The 19,157-nt window shown below is 35.7% G+C and overlaps 1 protein-coding gene across 1 annotated transcript in view; it reads right to left on the reverse strand.

The window, feature by feature from the left end:
• Positions 1-3,851: 3,851 nt before the first annotated feature.
• Positions 3,852-19,157, reverse strand: part of LOC102010018 (chromosome unknown open reading frame, human C12orf50) — a 37,604-nt gene continuing 22,298 nt past the window's right edge. Inside the window, exons 6-14 of the mRNA XM_013518146.1 lie at positions 18,308-18,433; positions 18,099-18,212; positions 14,502-14,612; positions 10,962-11,069; positions 9,568-9,684; positions 8,490-8,594; positions 7,740-7,940; positions 6,106-6,198; positions 3,852-4,177 (exon numbers count right to left, since the gene is read on the reverse strand). Coding sequence (XP_013373600.1) covers positions 4,152-4,177; positions 6,106-6,198; positions 7,740-7,940; positions 8,490-8,594; positions 9,568-9,684; positions 10,962-11,069; positions 14,502-14,612; positions 18,099-18,212; positions 18,308-18,433 — 1,001 coding nt within the window. The 3' untranslated portion in view covers positions 3,852-4,151. The remainder of the gene's footprint in view (positions 4,178-6,105; positions 6,199-7,739; positions 7,941-8,489; positions 8,595-9,567; positions 9,685-10,961; positions 11,070-14,501; positions 14,613-18,098; positions 18,213-18,307; positions 18,434-19,157) is intronic.

The raw sequence follows: 19,157 nt of genomic DNA on the forward strand, positions 1-19,157 counted from the left end.
GGTTCTATATTCTGGCTAAGGACACTAGTGACTCTGTTTCCAGCAGCAAAGAAAATACTGATCGTCCATGGCATGATGTGGCAATAGAGATATATTTAAAATATCACCATTAGGTACAAGTAATCAAGAACCTCTAAGATACTAGGATCAGAGTGACCATGTATATGGTACCCTTAAATATTTCTGTCACATTAACAAGCATGACACTGGTTGCACTTAAAATCACAGGAAAAAAAGTGGAAAACAAGTGACCTAATGGATTCAAATACCTAGCTCAAGCACAGCATAAATTACCTGAAAGATACTTTGTCTGCCTTAAAAATATACCGTGTTCAGTAGCCACAAGTGCTTCTAGAAACCAAACCTAGAATGTCCGATTGTCCTGAGAAACCAATTCTCAGGTTGGCACTATTAACGCTACTATTAAGACAGGAATGTGATCCTAAAAGTTGGAATGGAGTAGAAACACTCTGATGAGTCTGGGAACACTGAGCCCCTAAATTTGTTGTGACTTCTTTAGCTTTTTATCTTATCTTTTTAAACATAGCTGCTCCAACCCAAGGGAAACTAGTTCCTCCACTCCTATGATAAAATTAACTTTGACAGTTACTAACTCTCCTTTAGGATTCATCTCACTATTATGATTTCAATAGAGAATGTCCTCCCAAAAGTCTCATGTGTTCAAAGATGCAGCTTTTAGAAAATGATTGAATCATAGGGATGAAATACTTATCGTGAATTGAACCATCAGTGAGTTCATAGGACACAGTTGGAAGATGTGTATCACTAAGGGTGTACTCTGTAATCCTCCCTGCTCTCAATAATTCCTGGCCACTGTAAAGTGACTCAGTTTTCTTCCACCATGTCCTTCCACCATTCTATTTCTGCCTTGAAACCAGCTTACCATGGACAGAAACCCCAAAAACCGTAAGACAAATTAAACCACTCTTCTTTTGCATTGTAGGTGTCATATACTTTGTCCAAGTAACAAGAAAGTTATCTAATACAGAAAATTGATACTGGAGAAGTGGGATCATTGCTGTGAGTGTACCTGAGCATGTAGTTTAGAAGTCATTTGAACTGGCTTGTGGGAAGAGTTTGGAAAGCTCTGAAGATATATGCTAAAGAAGCCTTAGAATACTGTAAACAAAATTTGATGGGTGATTGTAGTTGGAGCTCAGAAGACCAGAGTGCTGACAGGAAAACAAACAATAAAAGCCAGGCTCAAGATATTTTAGTTAAAATAATGATTCCACCAGCAGTTAGGCTACAGGCCACATGTTATACTTTGGCAGAAAATTTGTCTTCATTTTGCCAATATCCTGAGACTTTGTAAGATACTGAAATGGAGGACCATGGACTGATCTTTCAGTTAAAAGGTTAAAAGACTCAAGCAGAGATTTTTGATTTGGGCTTAAAGATGGGCCACATTGTGGCCTATTGTATGTAAGCCAGAAATGCCAGACCTACTTCATTTCCTGAGCATACAAATAGAGGGATTTAAAGTCTTAGAGGGATTTAAATGCTAGAGTCAATCTGTCTTTTAAGACTTACTCACTTACCCTGGAATTGTCCAGAAAACAGTTTTACATGTTTCTCAAAATTTCTCAGAATGTTAGTTCCTAAGCCCTAGTACTTCAGAATGTGATCTTATCTGGACACAGTGTCTTTACAGAGGTAGTCAAGTTAAAATGAGTTTATCAGGATGGGCCATCATCCAATAAAACTTCTCTTTTTATAAAAACAGAAACTGAACACAGACAGAGACACATAGAGGAAAGGTGAAATAAGGAGACATACAGAGAACATGGTCATCTTCAAACCAAGGACAGAGACCTAGAACAGCCATCTCTCATACCTCTAAAGGAAACAGCCTGCTGACACCTTGACTTCATACTTCTGTCCGCTAGCATTATGATACAATAAAATTTCTATTATTTAAGAAAATCACTAAGGGGCATTTTGTTATGGCCCCTTTAACAAACAAATAATATACTAAGCATCTATTAAATGTCATTTTACCATCATTTTAATCACTGCCGTTTTCAAAAAGAGCACAATGAGAAAAAACTACAATTAATCAAAAGCTTTTGGAGGTACTAGAAAAGAAAATACCCTCCACTAACATCGAGAAAATTTAGTTCAGAAGCCCTATTTGTATGCTCAGAACTCAGCAAACACAGGCTGCAGATGGCTTATTAATTTTTGATTGTCAGTCTATTCTGTTATCTCTTTTCTTATTTTGGCATTTGCCATCTTCCTCCTTGGATAATAAGTTAGCCCCCTTTAAGCCAACTGCCTTTTCTCTGATCACAAATACAAACACAGAGTTGCTTAATGTCATCGTCTAGTTGTTCCTCTGGACAAAATTTATTATATTAAAAAATGTCCATTTATTCAGGAACATAAGTATAATCATGCACATTTTGCTTCAGATTTTTCTCCTTCCTCATGAGTCTTTAGCTTTGAGCATGCAATAAAGACACAGGCTACGAACTTGTACTTCACACAAGATATTTTAATTGCCTTCATAGAACCTTCCCTCCTCACCAGCTGCAGTTTTAGAAGCACATAAATCTGTTGTTAAATGGAATTATATGATTTCTCCTACTAGGTTCCATCTAAGCAGCTTTTCACCTCAGCTGTTTTCTTACACCTCTTTCAAACTATCTCTCCAAGACGTTTGCTGGCATAGTTTTCATTTCTACCTACTCTGATGACAAAAACAAGTGAAGACATGGAACACCATTCAAAACCAGACATGCCAGGCACAATGGCACGTGCCTGTAATGGAGGCTGAGGCCGAGGACTGCATGTTCTGGTCCCACTTGGACAATTTAATGAGAAAATGCCTTGAAATAAATTAAAAATTTTTAAAGGGATGGGGATGTAGCTCAGTGACAAAGCACCCCTGGGTTCAGGCTCCAGCACAGAAAATAAAAAGCTAGACAGTAGGGCTCATTACTCCACAAATTGGAATTACATTTTATAAAATATATTTTAAAATAAAATATTTCTAACATTCATCCCCCATAAATATTGACATAAAAGTACCTAACCACCATGTTTCATGCAAATATAAATAGGGGATATCCCTAAAATCATAGTGAAGTTCTAAGCTTTAGTAAACTCAGAAGTATAAATGCTACAATTTAGAAAAATAATCACTTGAAAACAATCTTCTTATTAATTTCATACTTGTTTTTTCAGTTTGAGGAATAGATTTTGTTTCAGTCATTCTGCAGATGATTATTTTTGACTGATATTTTAAAAACTACAAAATTTCTTATTTAAAATGTGAAATCTATGCAAATGCAAAGGAAATAAAACTAAGCTCTAAAATGAGTTCTCTCTTGCACTTTATAGTATATTTCTAGAGTTACTAAAGCCTTAAAAGTTCACAAAGGTTTTTAGGGCATGATGCTATTAATTCACTCTTTTACCAAAAAAAAAATGTTATTTTCCCCATTATGATCACATAATTTTTGTTTTCATGACCCACAAATGTTATAATTCTCAGTTTTGAATGCTGCACATCTCAGCAGATAGATTTTGTAGTTGCCAATTAAAAGATATTGTTCAGTAACTGCACTGAATAATAAACCAACTCTATCTATCTCTACCACACATCAAAGGATTGAAATTCCTCTAATGTACTCATCATCAAACTGTAACCCTGGGACTTCCTTGAATTTGTTTATATTTTATGTGTTATCATTCCTGAGGGCCCACCTTAAAATCTAGGTAGAGAAAATATGTTTCTTCCATAATGAATATTGCAAAACAGAGATCAAATACATAATTTTACTTCTCAATCTGTGCAATCTACTTGGTTTGTGATTAAAGAATGATTTTAATTGTCAAAGTTTTAAATTTTATTAAATGTTTGTGGTAATGCACTGAATGAATTCCAGACCTATATAAATACACAGGCAGCTGTTTGTAATTTGCATTTTTATCAGTTTCGAAAGAGCACAATGTAACTCCTGCGTCTTATTTTCAGAATTTGCATTTTATCATCTTTGGCTATCCAGTATACAGTATGGAGTACTTGAATATCTCATTCTTTGCATTTTCATTTTTGATTGTAAATCAGATGATGGCTGGCACTTTTCTCTTTTCTCATTTTTCTCTTCTCTCAACCTCCAAGTTTACTTGCTCCCATTTCTTCTTGGCTCTAACAATAAAATGCACAAAACATTTCATTTTCCTTTACAGTCTTTTTGGGGGCATCAATAGTTCATATGTCTTTTTTAGGTACTTACCATAAATCTAAGACAAAACAAAAGCTATGTTTACTGGTTTTATTCATAAATTTTCAAAACATCATTCTAATTTTATCTATTTCTTACTGCATTCCAATGGGCAGGTGGGAAAGAATGGAAATAAATGTTTCTAGTCCATGACACATAAATTCAGTCCAATCCAATGATTTCTTAGCCACTAGGTGGCAGGGGGAAATGTAATATAGCTCTACATGGATGCAGAGAGCCTATGGTACACATAGGTAGTACCTGTTTCACATTCTGAAGTGATGCTTCCTTCCCCAAATGCTTCCATGATTCATATTTAATTATCTGGGATGGAAGGAGAGAAAGCTACTGAGATGAAAGAGCAGTCTCTGAGACAGGGGTAGTACGGGAAGAGCATATCCTTCAATATTCCTCAGTATCAACCTGCTCATAAGGAAATCAGGAGAAAAGGCCGTAGCTCAAAATTTTGTTTCATCTAAGATTTACAGCAACTTCTTTTGTACCTCGTCTCACCCTAAATGAAGTGTAGTCACATGGGAAAAACCATACAAAGTTTGAAAGTGTAGTCAATCTGAATAGCAGCAGAATTCTCTTGAAGTGTGTGACTATTAACTTGGATTATCCAATTAATAATTGGTTTGGGAGACACCTAAGGTATTAGTAAAGCACACTTTTGAGTGTGTCAGGCTGGGGCATTGAGGCCTGATCTTGGGTACTGTATATGGTCCCTGATGCTCTTCGCCTATTCTCTGCTTCCCAGACACCATGACCTAAATTTCTTTGTTCTACTACGCCTTTCCGCCTTATTATTTCTGCCTTGCAGCCAACCAAACATGAACTGATTCCTCTGACACCACAAGCCCCAAAACCTCTCCTCCTTTAAATTGCTGGGGTCAGGTATTTTGTCCAGCAATGGCAAAGTGACTAATACATAGTAGAATAAGATTCAAGAAGAAATGAGGAAAAAAGAAAACCAACTGTCTCCAAGTATATTAATAAGTACATGGATCTGGGTACTGACTCAGCTGCAGTCAAAAGTGGTTTTAAGAAGTGCCACACCAGCTTTTATTTTGAGAAAGGTAAATCAGAGTCTGGATGACTCGTCTCGGTGTGCTCTGGTTCCTTCTGGGAAGTTCTGGTGTAAAAGCTTGTAGATTTCACACTATTTTGAAAGTTTTAGGCTACTTATCTAGCTAAGAGCTCCATACATGCGACTTTTTCCAACTGGGTCATTTGTTTGAGAAATAACTGAAATCATTTTATGTTATGTAATTTTCCAAACTTACTGAGCCAGCCCAAAACAGAGTGAGAGAAGACATTAAAGCTGTTTCAGTAAAACAACAAGCTGAAGTCAGGACCACCTGAAACCTCGACTCTCAAGAGGTTGGAGGATCCTGTCACCTTCCAGAACTCAAAGAGCAAAAATGGGGAGAGCGCCCTCATGGGACAACTCCTGGCCAAGAAAATTCATCTTGGATGCCCTGTCAGCCTGGGCCAACCCATGGTTGTCTAATAGATATTGTGATATTCTGATATTTTATTTATGCCACAATATAGTTTTATATATTTGCCTTACAGTACAGCAAAAGTCTCATCTTAACATATTATTTAATTGATGCAATTATTATGCCTGTTAACAAGGAAAGAATTGTGTGAACAGGTTTCCTGGCAGAACATAAGCACAGGAAGAGAAAAAAATAAAACAAAGTAGATGTGCTAGTAAACAAGACAACTGTAAGCTCCAAATGATTAAATATATATTTTAATATTTTCTAAAATATGTTCCTTGAGCTTAAAAACTTAGTGATTTTTAGAATTGCATGATACATTAAAATCATTAGTCGATATTTACCTGTATATATCTTTTCAGTTTTTGAATATGTTTTTGGAAAAGGAATTCTTTTCCTCCAGGCTGAACCGTTATATGATGTTGACGTGTATTTGTCTGAGAAAAAAAGAAGACTGCTTTTAAATATTTCAAAACTTTCCAGTCATACTCCAAAAGGCTGCAGAGTTGTAAATACTTCAGTGGAGAATCTATTCTCTAAATATTTAATTTAGCTAAAGCTATACCATCAGGAATACAAGTGAGTTTATTAAGATCTTTTAAGTTATAGTGAACATGGTTATAGATCTCCTAATCCAAATAAGGCTCTCTCTCATGAGGCTAAGCTTGAGAACAGAATGATATCTAGATGAAATGAAAATTTTTCACACTGTTGTTTTACCATAATTTAATACACAATTTTACTAATATTTGGAGAGATTTATTTTTAAAATATAGCAACATGAGATAACAGCCCGAGTCCTGATTCCTTCTAATGAAGTGATGTCTATGATCACAGTAGTCGCTCTGCAATAGTGAATTTACAGCCCCAGAAAGCCAAAGCATTTATACACTGACCCAGTCCTTAAAGACATACTTTCTAACAGTTCTCTATTTCAACTATTATGTAACAATTTGTATTTTTAAGTATTATGACTCAACTGTGAATCTCAAAGCGTGGTTTATAACAATAGCAAATGTGTTGCTATTTGTGCTGGTGATGCAAAAGTAACACAGATATAATTGCTGGCAACTTTCACACAAATCTAGACAGGAGCAACAGACTGTTCCAGTGCTCATTATGTCCTTCACATCCATATACTTGTAAAATAGTAATAATAACAATATAATAATGGTAATAGTAAAACTAGAACTAAAAACCAGTTCCACCTAAGAAACAGAGAAATAATGTAAACAAACATAGCTTCCACTGAGTTGTTAAAGAAAGAATCTAAGAAAGAGGTAGTTGTGAGCTACACCGTGAACATGGAAAGATACACACATGAAGTTATAGAGACGTGAATGGCACTTTGTTAAACTGGGAGAAAGGGAACCCAACTTTCGGAGAGCAAAATTCTTCTGAGATAGGAAGAGAAAGAGAGCTGGTTCCCCTCTTCCCTGTGGCCCCCTCCTTCCTGCCATGCACTGTGACTTCGCCTATTACACGATGAAATGATTTAGAAGCAATCTGTGCATGGTGGGAGAGATAAGAGGTTGTCAAAAAATATTGCAGCTAAGCCCCACACTCACCCTTTCAGAAAGTAATCATCAGGGCCTAAAGGACAGCCAAGGTACTAGCTTGACGGTGATAATTGCACAACGCAGTTCGTGAAACAGGAAATGTCAGCCATTGGAAAACAATCCTCCCTGGCAAAGTAAAGCTATCCAGGGGGAACAAAGTGCAATGCTCTGAGACAGAAGTCTAGGGAGAATGGGCTATCAAGTCATCTGCAGCCGACAGGAGCTTCCTTCTGAATCCTTTAAATCACGTGCACAACTGCACACAGAAGAAATCGTGTCACTAGTTGGTAAAATGTTGTGGAGCATGGTGAGGCTCAGAAAAAGAAATGGGGGTGACAGTGAAGCTCAGCCAGGTCCCTGGGAAATTCAGCGGATGCACAGCGCAGGCCAGAGTACAACTAGGCGGTAAAGCGCCTCACCTGGACAGACGTGGATTTTGGGTTCCTTGTGAACATCGGCTTTATTGATAGACCCGTTTGTGTGTCTGCTGCAGGGAGGTGCGCTCAGCGGGACAGTCCTGACAGCATCTCTTCGGACATGGAGATAGGATGCGTTTTCAGCATTTCTGTTTTTATTATGATGATGGTAATTCATTTTATTTTTTGGATTTGGGGCTTGTACTGTTATAAAACAAACAAAGGGTGGAGAGAGAGAGATGATACAACAAGCTAGTTTCACATTACTAGATTATACATTGTATTATTAGGATGTGGTAGCCCAAGAGATAAACTAAATTTAGAGGAATGGGTTTACATTTAAAGTAACCTTTATGGGGGCTGGGGATTTAACTCAGTGGCACAGCGCCTGCCTGGCAAGCGCGAGGTTGTGAGTTCAATTCCTGGTACTGGAAACAAACAAAAATAAATAAATAAAGTAACCTTTATGTTACATAGTAGCATAATAGGCATTTTTTTTCCAGTAGAAAATATATGACATTTAAGCCAGGCATTGGGTTACATGCCTGTAATCCCAGCACTCAGGAGGCTGAGGCAGGAGGATTGCCCCAAGTTTGAGGCCAACCTGGACTACATAGTGACCCTGAACTACATATCAAGATCCTATCTCCAAAAAAAGAATAAGAAAGAAAGAAAAAGAAAAAAAAGAGAAATATATGATATTTCATCTCTTTAAATTACAAATTTGAAATGAAAAATATATGAAAAGTTTACCTCTCCGCATTCCAGAGCCAGAAAAGTTCTTTGGCTCATCACAAATCCATTTTCTCTTTTTCACACCTTTAAAATGAGGCTTCTTCACTGGCTGAACATCGTTCGCTTAGAGGAGATACAAATTGTTATAGTTTCTAAAAGGTACTTTCATCTAAAAATTACTATAGGTGACAATTACGCATCGTACAGTCACATGTTAAGCAAGAGGAAAAAATAAATGTACCACCCCAACACATTTTAAAGCAAAGAACAATTCATGTTTAAGTGTCAAAATAATCTATCTTGAAGACATACTGATAAGAAAACTTTCAATAAGTTGCTTTTCTAAAAAGAATGCTTTTCCCCAAAGGAATTTGTGGATTGCATTAAAAGAACATAAAACTGTATTCTAAACATAATTATAGATATCATTACAGTGTATTTTAAGGTAATTTTATAATTACTATTTTCAACATAAATTATTTTATACCACTACTACTTGATAAGTTGAATTAATTCACTAAAATAATTTTAATGAATTGTTATCTTCTTAAGGTCTTAAGTTGGGCATACAATTAGTTTGGACAAGCAAGACAGAATAATCAGAATTTGTAAGTGTTAACATCATAAATTCACTAACGTGTTTTGTTTTTTACTTACATATTTTATATGAAAATTTCTATATGCATTCTTAATTTTCCAAGAATTTCTAAGGTACATTTTCAGGCATTCCCAAGTAACTACTGCACAAAGGAAAATCAAATGCACTGTGCACACTGAACTAGCACTCCATGTTCAAGTAATAAACCTGTCTTAGCCTTAGCAATCGACCTCAGTTGAAGCTTTAAGGCCTGCATGAAGCTCTGGTTCACTGCCTGCTTAATTAAATAACAAGCCGATCTCCACTCTCAAGCTCCCAAGGAGTTGGGAAACAATTTTTAACAAGCACAGTAATGCAAGCTTCTTGGAGGGAAACCATACTGGTTCCACTTCAGTATCTGTCTAAGAGCTAAGAGTATTATCGTTCAGTAAATGAAATAAGGAACAGAAGGAAGATAAATATATTTAAGGCCTAAAAGTGATAGAGCTAATGTCTCACTTGAAGAGATGTCCTCCCTGGACTTCATATTGATATTCTCAGTAGCATTTAATACATGCGTGGTAGGTACTAGTCGGGTAGTTAAGGAATGCTTTGGATGAGGACTGTCCTTGTTATCTTTTAAAGCAAATTAAGAAAATAAAATGTCAATATTAATGGAGAAGCATTTCAGTTGGAATTCTACTTTTTGAACATTACACAATCAGGTCCACCTCTTCAATACGTATGCATATTAATTTTAGATACATTATTTAAATTTCCAGTATATCATGCTGTGTTTCATATACCAGTGATAAAACTTTAAATTGTAATGGCCAGCCATTATCTTCAATAGATAAATGATATCTTTATGTCAATATTTTTCATATCTTCATGCAAAAGAATTAAATTATTAATTTTACACCAAGAGAGTCCATTTAAATTGAGTTTTCAAAAATATTTGAAGTGTAACAGTCTTCACTTGCTGTCAGCTTTGGGATAGGTCTATTCAATAACCTTTCCACAACAATAAAAATCTTCTAAATCAGTGCTGTATGATATGATAGCCATTACCCACATGCTGTTATAGAGTACATGGTTTCGTGCATCTGAAAATCTGAACTTTTAATTTTAATTAACTTAAATTTAAACTGTCCCACAGAGCCAGTGGCTGCAGTGTTAGTATAGTTTTTTTATGAGTTCCTTTAATGGGTTGGACAAAAACTTTTGCATCTCTGAGTGAGAGGCAGAAAGAGGCTTACATATAATTTTCAATGAAAAAACTTTAATTTGATCACAAATGCCTTTTCCTATCCTTGAGGATATTTGATGGTGAGAAAAAAACAGAATAGGAAACAAGTTTAAATTTTCTTGGAGAGATACCTGCATTTTTAGTCTGGGATTGAGAAAGGTGATCAACAGAGAGGTACTAGCTAGGGAATCTAAGCACACAGTAGGGCAGCAAAAAACTATAGAGGAAATATTTTATCCCATGTTTTGGTTATTTACAGACTATCACTAGCAAGATCATAAAATGAGGAAGTCATCACAAGATTAATAATCTTCACAGTGTTCCCAAATAACTCTTTCTAAAGAAATTCAGTGGTTCTAAATTGGAAAAAGAAAACTGGACACAACTTGGTATTATCACCAAAGACAACCAATAACTTTAAAACTAGAAATAATGTAGTCCAACGGGCTAATTTTTCAGATTAAGAAACTAAGGCTGAAAAGATGAAAGTCCTATGACCAAACAATTAGGGACAAAGCTAGGAGCAGGAGCTTGAGGCTTCTGACTCCTATTTAGTTTGATTTATTACCTTCCCTCTTATTTTGGCTTCTATAACAAGCAAGCTCTATGTTTAACTTCTCTATCCAAAATTACAAAGGGGTAAATAATATGATTGAGTTATTACCTTTGGTATTTGGGCATTTTGACATGATGACTTCTTTCTCTTCAGTTAAACTTTCACTTTCATCTACTCCAAGAAATACAATCCTTTGTGGAACAGAGCAGTCACCTCCTATGACAAAACCTTAAGGTCAGTGGCAATGACAGCAAAAAGCACTACAAAACTACCTTTCAGTACAGCAATGTCCTCTACCATGTCGTTTGGTGAACTTTTGTTTAACTGTTTCTCAGTGATACCATCCCCATCTCTACACTTGTCAGAAATTCCTAACTAATACACGTGTATTAATACATAAGGGGTGATCAGATATATAGGGAACGTCTAAATTTTAAAAATTTTTTACAGCAACGAATGCTATGACTTCCTCTCAAAATACTCTCCCTCTCTTTGAACACATGTGACCCAACGTTCCTTCATGTCTTTACAAGGTATAATTAAAAATATAGTGAATATTGCTGCTGAGAACTATCCAACAGGAAGACAGATTCATAAAAACACATGTGTCCTTGTCCACCTTGTTCACTCACTCTGGTACTGTACAAATTACAGGTCTTCCTTAAATCAAACTGACCATAAAAGGGTTATGTTTTGAATTGATCCAGGACAACAGGGCAGCCAGGAAAATGTAACTATAGATGTTCACAAGAAAGGATTTCCAGTAGCAAGAATGATACAGTAAGCATGTCTGAAGCAAAGGGGGCCATTCTGAGGGAGACGAGTGGTGGTATATTTTTACTATCATACAATTTTTAGAATGTAAATATCCACTATATTTTCAGTAACATATATGTATTTGAATACCCTATATAAACTTAAATCTAGAAAATTATAAGAGAATTCATGTATTCAGCATAAATAACTTACATTAATTTATAAAAAACTTTTTAGTTCCACCTTTATACTCAGAATAAATGTAATTTATCTTCCAAATAAAATTTTCAGATTTATGAAAGTAGTTTTCATGTTTCTTCAAGGTATTTTTGCAGGCCAAATATCCATAACTGCCTTAAAAACTACTAATGCACAAAATTTCCAGAATCTTCACTTATACCAACCTGAGCTTTCTTAATATATTTGCTTCAAATAACCTTTAAAAATAACCCCCAAATGTACACTAGCTTGTGGAGAAACCAGAACTAATATAATAATAAGCTGACATTTATGTAGCATTTTTCTGTGTGCCAGGCCCTCCGCTGAGAACTTGAAGTGACCTATCACATTTGATTATCTTCTTATATTACCCCTAATAATTCAGTGTGCAGTAAGCTTGCCTATTTCGTAGTGAAAACTACTGCTTAATTATTCTGAATTAAAATGGCCTTAAAAAGCACATTTCCTTCTCATAAACTATAGTTCATGTCCGATTCTCTTGATGTGAAGAAAAGACATTGTTAAAGTCTTGAACAGAAAGGTAAGACGATGTTTATCACTAGTTGCTCACTTTGTTATATTTGGCTCACTGCTCCAGTATATTAACCTCCAGCATCTATAAATTTTATAAACATGTTCCCATTCACTTGGTTAGTTCAACATTTAAACACTCAATTATTTTTTTCTACAAGCATTTATTGAATGCACATCATGTGCCAGGCCTGCTACTACAGAGATTTATCTATAAGAGTTGATTATATTTGATTCCTGGATCAGGAAGTATAGACAAAACCAACTATAAAAATTTCAAAAAAAAATTGCTTTCTGCTCCAATCAAATGGCTTGTTTCCTGCCAAAAAACAATATGAAATACCAAAAATAAAGTGACTGGAAAGCAGTGCAAAGGACTACGTGAGAGCAATGGAGCCACGTGAGGAAATTCTGCATTCACGTTCACTCTGGCTTTTTTCCATCAGTGCGTTAGGCTTCCCTCGCAACACCACTTTTCCATAGAAGCTTTTCTAATGCACAGTGCAGAGAAGTGCATCTCAAGCAGAAAGTGTGCAACCAACAAAAGGAAAGAGTCCAAAGTTTGGACCCGTATAACCGGCTTGAACCAGAGGGTTAAATCTGAAAGAAGAACAAATAACAAACAAGTTCCCCTAAAATATACATGAGTTCTAAGTTGCTGCCTGATGCCACATGTTCTGTGTACAACGTGGGACATTTGGAAACCAGTTAAAAGAGAATCCAGGATGTAAAAAACTAATCAGAGATTTCAGCACCTGTATGCTGCTTGTAGGTAAAATGGAGAGTTCAAGGAAGCCCCTGGTAAGAAATATCTTGGCAAATACCCAGACTTCCACTGGAAAACCTGGAAAGGTAATGTTTTCAGAGTAAGGGCCATGTCTTCAGAAAAAGGACTATAGGACTATATCTCAAGAGAAAGAGGAAGTATTACATCATCTATAACGGCATTCCTGCTAAAGCCTAAAACCTTGACTAAATCAAGGTGGCCGGCTGAAATTCTAGTTGCCTACCAAAACAAGAGTTTTCTTGCAGAAAAACAACTTCTTTTGTGTACTATATGATTTTTTTATGCAAAATGCCAAGCATATAATTAAAAATTAGAAGGCATACTAAGAAACAGAACAATTGATTTAGAAACAAGGGAAAATGAAAAGGATCTACATATTTTCCAATAGGAAGTTAGAAAAATAACAAAACTGATATAAAAATAAAGGATGGATACAGAATTTAAGGTGGAAATACACAAAAAGGCAGAATAGAAATTAAAAATTTAATACATGGAATTAAAGGCAGAAACAAAGAGAGTCATCAGGACAGCAGCTTAAAATAAGAAGACAAAAATAATTTTAAGTGTAGTCAAGACATAAAAATGAAATTTAAGAAAAAAAGGAAGTCAAAATGGCCAATAAACTAATGTAGAAGTGTCCAACCTAGTTATCAGAAAAATACAAATTAAACTTACAGTGAGATACCATGAACTACCCACCAGAATGCCTAAAATCAGAAAGGCTGAAAATACAAAGGATTGCCAAAGACACAAAGCAAGCTTCATCCGAAGAAAATGAATGCATGTATCTTTAGGAAACATGTACAAAAATATTCATAACATCCATCAGCTAGAAACAATGTCTGTCAAACCCCAAACTCAGATGCTTTCATTGTTTTTCATAAACATGCACCATAGTAAAAAAAAAATTAAGTCATTGGACACCCACGTTACTAGCTGAGGTCCAGCAAGGTGAAAGGCTCAGCAGTCTTGCTCCAATTTTTAAGCGGAGATGGCCAGAGAATGGAGACGGTGAGGCAAGGGGGCAGAGTGCGAAGACTCCAGCTCTGACATCTGTTGGTGCAACCGCCTCAGAAGTCATTTAATGCTTCTGAACCTTGTTTTCCCTTTACTAAGATAAAATAGAATCCACTAAGATGAGTAACTCCTATGATTTCAGATTTGAGTTTATGTGAGGAGATGTATATATATGTGGGGTGTGTGTGTGTGTGCACAAATTTGCCTTAGGAACAGTGGTCCAGTATTTGCTAATTTAGCATTCTTATTAACATTATAAAATATAGCTACTGGGAATAAGAATTCTCTCTCTCTCTTCTTTTTCTCTTTCTCTCTCTCTCTCTAAGAAATTGACTCACCTCCATTTTCAAAAGCAGCAATGTCAGTCCTTGGTTTCCCATCCAGTGATATTTTTGTCTCACCTTGCCTTTCAGCTAGGCTAAATTTTGTTGGAATTGTAAGTCCATCTCCTAGAAAGTAGGGGGAAAGGAAATAACAAGTCACCCCAGGAACCATTAAAACCTTAAAGAAGAAGTTTACATAAAGAAAAACACGAGCTTAAAATTGAACATAAATAGTTTGCATAGTAATCTGATAAACAATATATAAATACATTAATTTTAAGCAAAGTTTCATCACTGCCAACAAAGCAAGCAAGTGTATTATCCTGTTTAGATTATAATCAAATGGCAACTTGAAAAAATTAAGTAATCTACAACTATTTGTATACATACCATAGTTAATTTGATTTTTCATGTAATGAATTTTACAGTATTTCTTCTGTTTTTATCTATTTACCATGAACAATCAAGTGAAAAGTATTCAAGTCACTATGAATTACAAAATTCTAATGATACCATGATAGTTAAGTTTTCCCTGTACATCTCTAAGAAACTTTTCCTAAAATACATTGTCAAAAGCAGAAAAAATTATATGTCAACCTAATGTAACGTATGGTAATGAATTGGATCTGTACAAGTAAAAAAAATTATTTTTGCTATAAAGGACATTAACAGCACAATTAATGGAAACATGGAAGAGGAACTGTAAATAATTTACCAGAGTAATTTCCTAATTTTGATATTTATACTACGGGAATGTAAGAGAAAAGGAACACCATGTTGAGAATTTATTCTCATATGCTCAAACAGTTCAGAAAATAATACTAGCAGCATGTATATTTAGACAGTGAAAATTCAAAAGCTAAAATGCTAACATTTGGGAGAGATCTAGGTGAAGGGTGTCAGGAACTGGTTGAAACTACAAATGAGAAGCTCTTGAAAGCATACTACAAAGCAAAATATAAATGACTGACTGTGTAAGCTTTCCTTTTTAATATTTATTGCTAACTTTTGCTTTTATCTTGTCTGAGTAGCGTGGGCTTGCAGTCTGTACTACTTGTGAAATTAGCACAAAGGCAGTCAGCCTGTTCTCACGCTCTGACAGTCTGTTGCTGCCACCTAGCGGTGCATGTTCACATAGTTTGCCTCACAAGACAGTTTAGGTGCTCTGTTCTATACCTCAGATTTCATCTGTACTTACTTTGACACTCACACTTTCCCAACATCCATTCTCCTCTCTCTCTCCCCCTTCTCTCTCTTCTCCCTCTACCCTCTCACTTCCTTCTCCACCCTCAGAGAAGCAAGGGTTTCATTTCTCTCCTACTACTCCAAAATGCGTTTTTAAACTCATCCTAAGGGCAAGAAAATTATATAAACTCATGCCACCCACACATTTTCCTGTGTTCCTGGTTTTGATCCAGAATATGATGCACTTTTTATCTTGCCTAAAAGGTAAAGTGTTCCCCAAAGCCAGCTAAATCCAATGTGCCAAGAAAATGCTCCTTGAAAGAGATACAGAGCCCTGAAACTGCCTGGCATACAGAAGACACTCACAAGTTCACTCAGCAAATACACCTTTGTTCCACTACTAAAGTGATTCTGACCAGAAGAGACCCAGAATAGCAAAAGCAATCCTGGGCAACAAGGACAAGTCAGGTGGAATCACAATCCCTGACCTGAAATTATACTATAAAGCTACTGTCACAAAATCAACATGGTAATGGCTAAAAAACAGGCCTGAGGATCAATGGAACAGACTGGAAGAAACAGCCACAACCACAAACACACTCAGACACCTAATCTTTGATAAAGGGGCCAATAAAACTCACTGGAAGAACGATAGCCTCTTTAATAAATGGTGCTGGAAAAAGTGGCTTGCCACCTGCCAAAGACTGAAAATAGACCCAAGTCTATCACCTTGCACCAAACTCAAGTCAAAATGGATCACAGATCTCAATATTAAACCAGAAACACTAGATCTATTGGAAGAGAAAGTAGGTAAAAACCTCGAAGACATAGGGGTTGGCAGAGAGTTCATGAATAAAAACCAAACTGCACGTGAAACACTTGAAAGAATCAACAACTGGGATCTCATCCTACTGAAAAGTTTCTGCACATCTAAAGAAATCACCAGCAGAGTCAAAAGAAAACCCACAAACTTGGAAAAAATTTTAGCTGATTGTCCCTCAGACAAAGGGCTTCTATCTAGAACACATAAAGAATTAAAAAATATCAGCCCCTCCAAATTCAAAGACCCAATCCAAAAATGGGCAGTGGAGATGAATACACACTTCTCAGATAAGGAGATACAAATGGCAAATAAATACATGAGAAAATGTTCAACATCATTAGTCATTCGAGAAATGCAAATTAAAACAACATTGAGATCCCACTTTACCCCAGTAAGAATGGCTAGCATTAAGAAATCAACCAATAACAAATGCTGGTAAGGTCTTCTCCACTGCTGGTGGGAATGCAGACTGGTGAAACCACTGTGGAAATCAGTTTGGAGATTCCTCAGAAAACTAGGTCTAGAGGTCCCATTCAACCCAGCTATCCCCCTGCTGGGTATTTTCCCAGAACATCTAAAAGCATCATATCACAGCGATATGTGTGCACCTATGTTCATCGCAGTACAATTTGTAATTGCTAAATTGTGGAAGCAACCCAAATGTCCATCCACCAAGGATTGGATAAGAAAATTGTGGTACTTTTATTTAATGGAATATTACTCAGCTATAAAGAAAGATAAACTCAAGGCCTTTACAGGTAAATGGTCACAACTAGAGACCATACTCATAAGTGAAATAAATCAGACTTGCATGTGCAATCACTGCATTGTTTCATTAGTGTAAAACCTGAAAGAGTTAATTTAAACTAGGAGGTATGATAGACACTGTGAAATGATAGGAAAACACTCAAGGGTAAAGGGCAACTGGGGTGTGGGAAAAAAGAAGGGAAAGAAGGAGAAATTTTGTATGTATGTATATACAGGATAGCTAACATAGTTGTTCTCCTGTCTTCTATTTCTTTGCTGAAAGAAACTGTCAATGAGTCCTTGATTGATCAGTATTGCATGTCTCTATCTGTTTTCATGAAAAAACACTTTGAAGATATCAATATGTAATACAAGAAGCATTGTTAATTTCCTACCACTTTGTTTGTAACTCTTTATTGTCTGTACTGTTCTTTTGCTATTTTGTAAAAGGTTGTCTGTCTGTCAATGTTTTCCTCCTTTTATTTTTAAAATAAAAAAATAAATAAAGTGATTCTGTGATCTCCAAATTGTCCTTCTTGGGCTAGATTATCTTTGCTGTTTAGAAATAAAAACTTGACCTATTTCACATAAACATCTATTTCATAAATGGATAAAATGGTAAAACCAAGTCATGTACAGAATTACTGGATGGGGTGTATAGTGCCACCATGGGTTTATGATGTTTATTTATTCCCTAGCTCCTCTAAGAACACATCATTACATTAGTAGCAGAGTTTCATGGGAAACTTGAAGCACTTCCTCCTTTCTTTTAAATCCTATGTATTATCTATCTTTGCCAAATAATTCACAGCATATTACACCAAGTGTGTCTTATATACTTGCTTTTCATTTCTTACCTTCTTGCAATTCACTGCCATTTTCCAAAGGCTTTTCTAGCTCTTTTTCCACTACAGGAGCTGTGCTTTTTGATGGTGAAGCATCTGTAGGAGTATGAAATCTGTAGTATTCGCCTAGATGTCCCATACGGAAAGAAAGTTTAGTACAGAGCACATCAAGTATATATCACATCAAGTATTAGAAAATTTGCAAATGTTTAAGTTCTTACCAGATTTATAGCACATCTCCTTTATTACTCTTTTTTCTTCAATCTCTTCAGGAGTCTTTGTCCACAAACTAGAAGCATCTATAGGACATATTGTTTTTAAATTAAATTGTCCCAAATCCAAATAATCTGAAAATTTGTAAATCAGAAAGAAAAAAGTCCCAAACAGAGTTTTTATAATAGATTATTCTTTTTTAATTTTTAAAAATCAAAACAATTATAAATGGTATGTGCTTCTAATTGCTACCACATTAAGTATTAGAATCAATTAAGAGAAAAATGACTATATATTATGTATCTTGTAATGATAATCTGCAGGCACAGACTCACACACTGAGGTAGCATGTGGAGCAGGATGAAAACATGAAAGATGTGGGACCAATAGATTATAAATACTAATAAGTACTTTTGTGTTTCCCTGAGCACAAAAACTTCATGATTCTGTACCCTACAGAAGAACATACTCTAGGGCCGAGAGTTTAATCTTTTCCTGCATATCTACCTTGTGTGTGTGTACATATCACTACGATGACGTAGTAATACAGGAGGGGAAGGATGAACTAAAATACAGAAGGCCTGAATAATAACCCTGTTAGTATTCCTGGAAGGTTACCTGGGACAATGGAGACAATCATGGATTTTGGAAAGATATTCGTTGCTCATGGATAAGAAGAACCAACACTGTAAAAATGGCCATATTCCCAAAACTGTTATACAGATTTAATGATGTTTTCAATTCATCTGGAAAAATACCAAGAAGAGGAATAGCTGGGTCGAATCAAACCTCTAATCCTAGCTTTTTGAGGAATCTTCACACGTTTTTCTACAGTGGTTGCATCAGTCTACACTCCCA

The sequence above is a fragment of the Chinchilla lanigera genome, unplaced genomic scaffold (assembly GCF_000276665.1).
Source record: "Chinchilla lanigera isolate Chin_1 unplaced genomic scaffold, ChiLan1.0 scaffold00004, whole genome shotgun sequence".
NCBI lineage: Eukaryota > Metazoa > Chordata > Mammalia > Rodentia > Chinchillidae > Chinchilla > Chinchilla lanigera.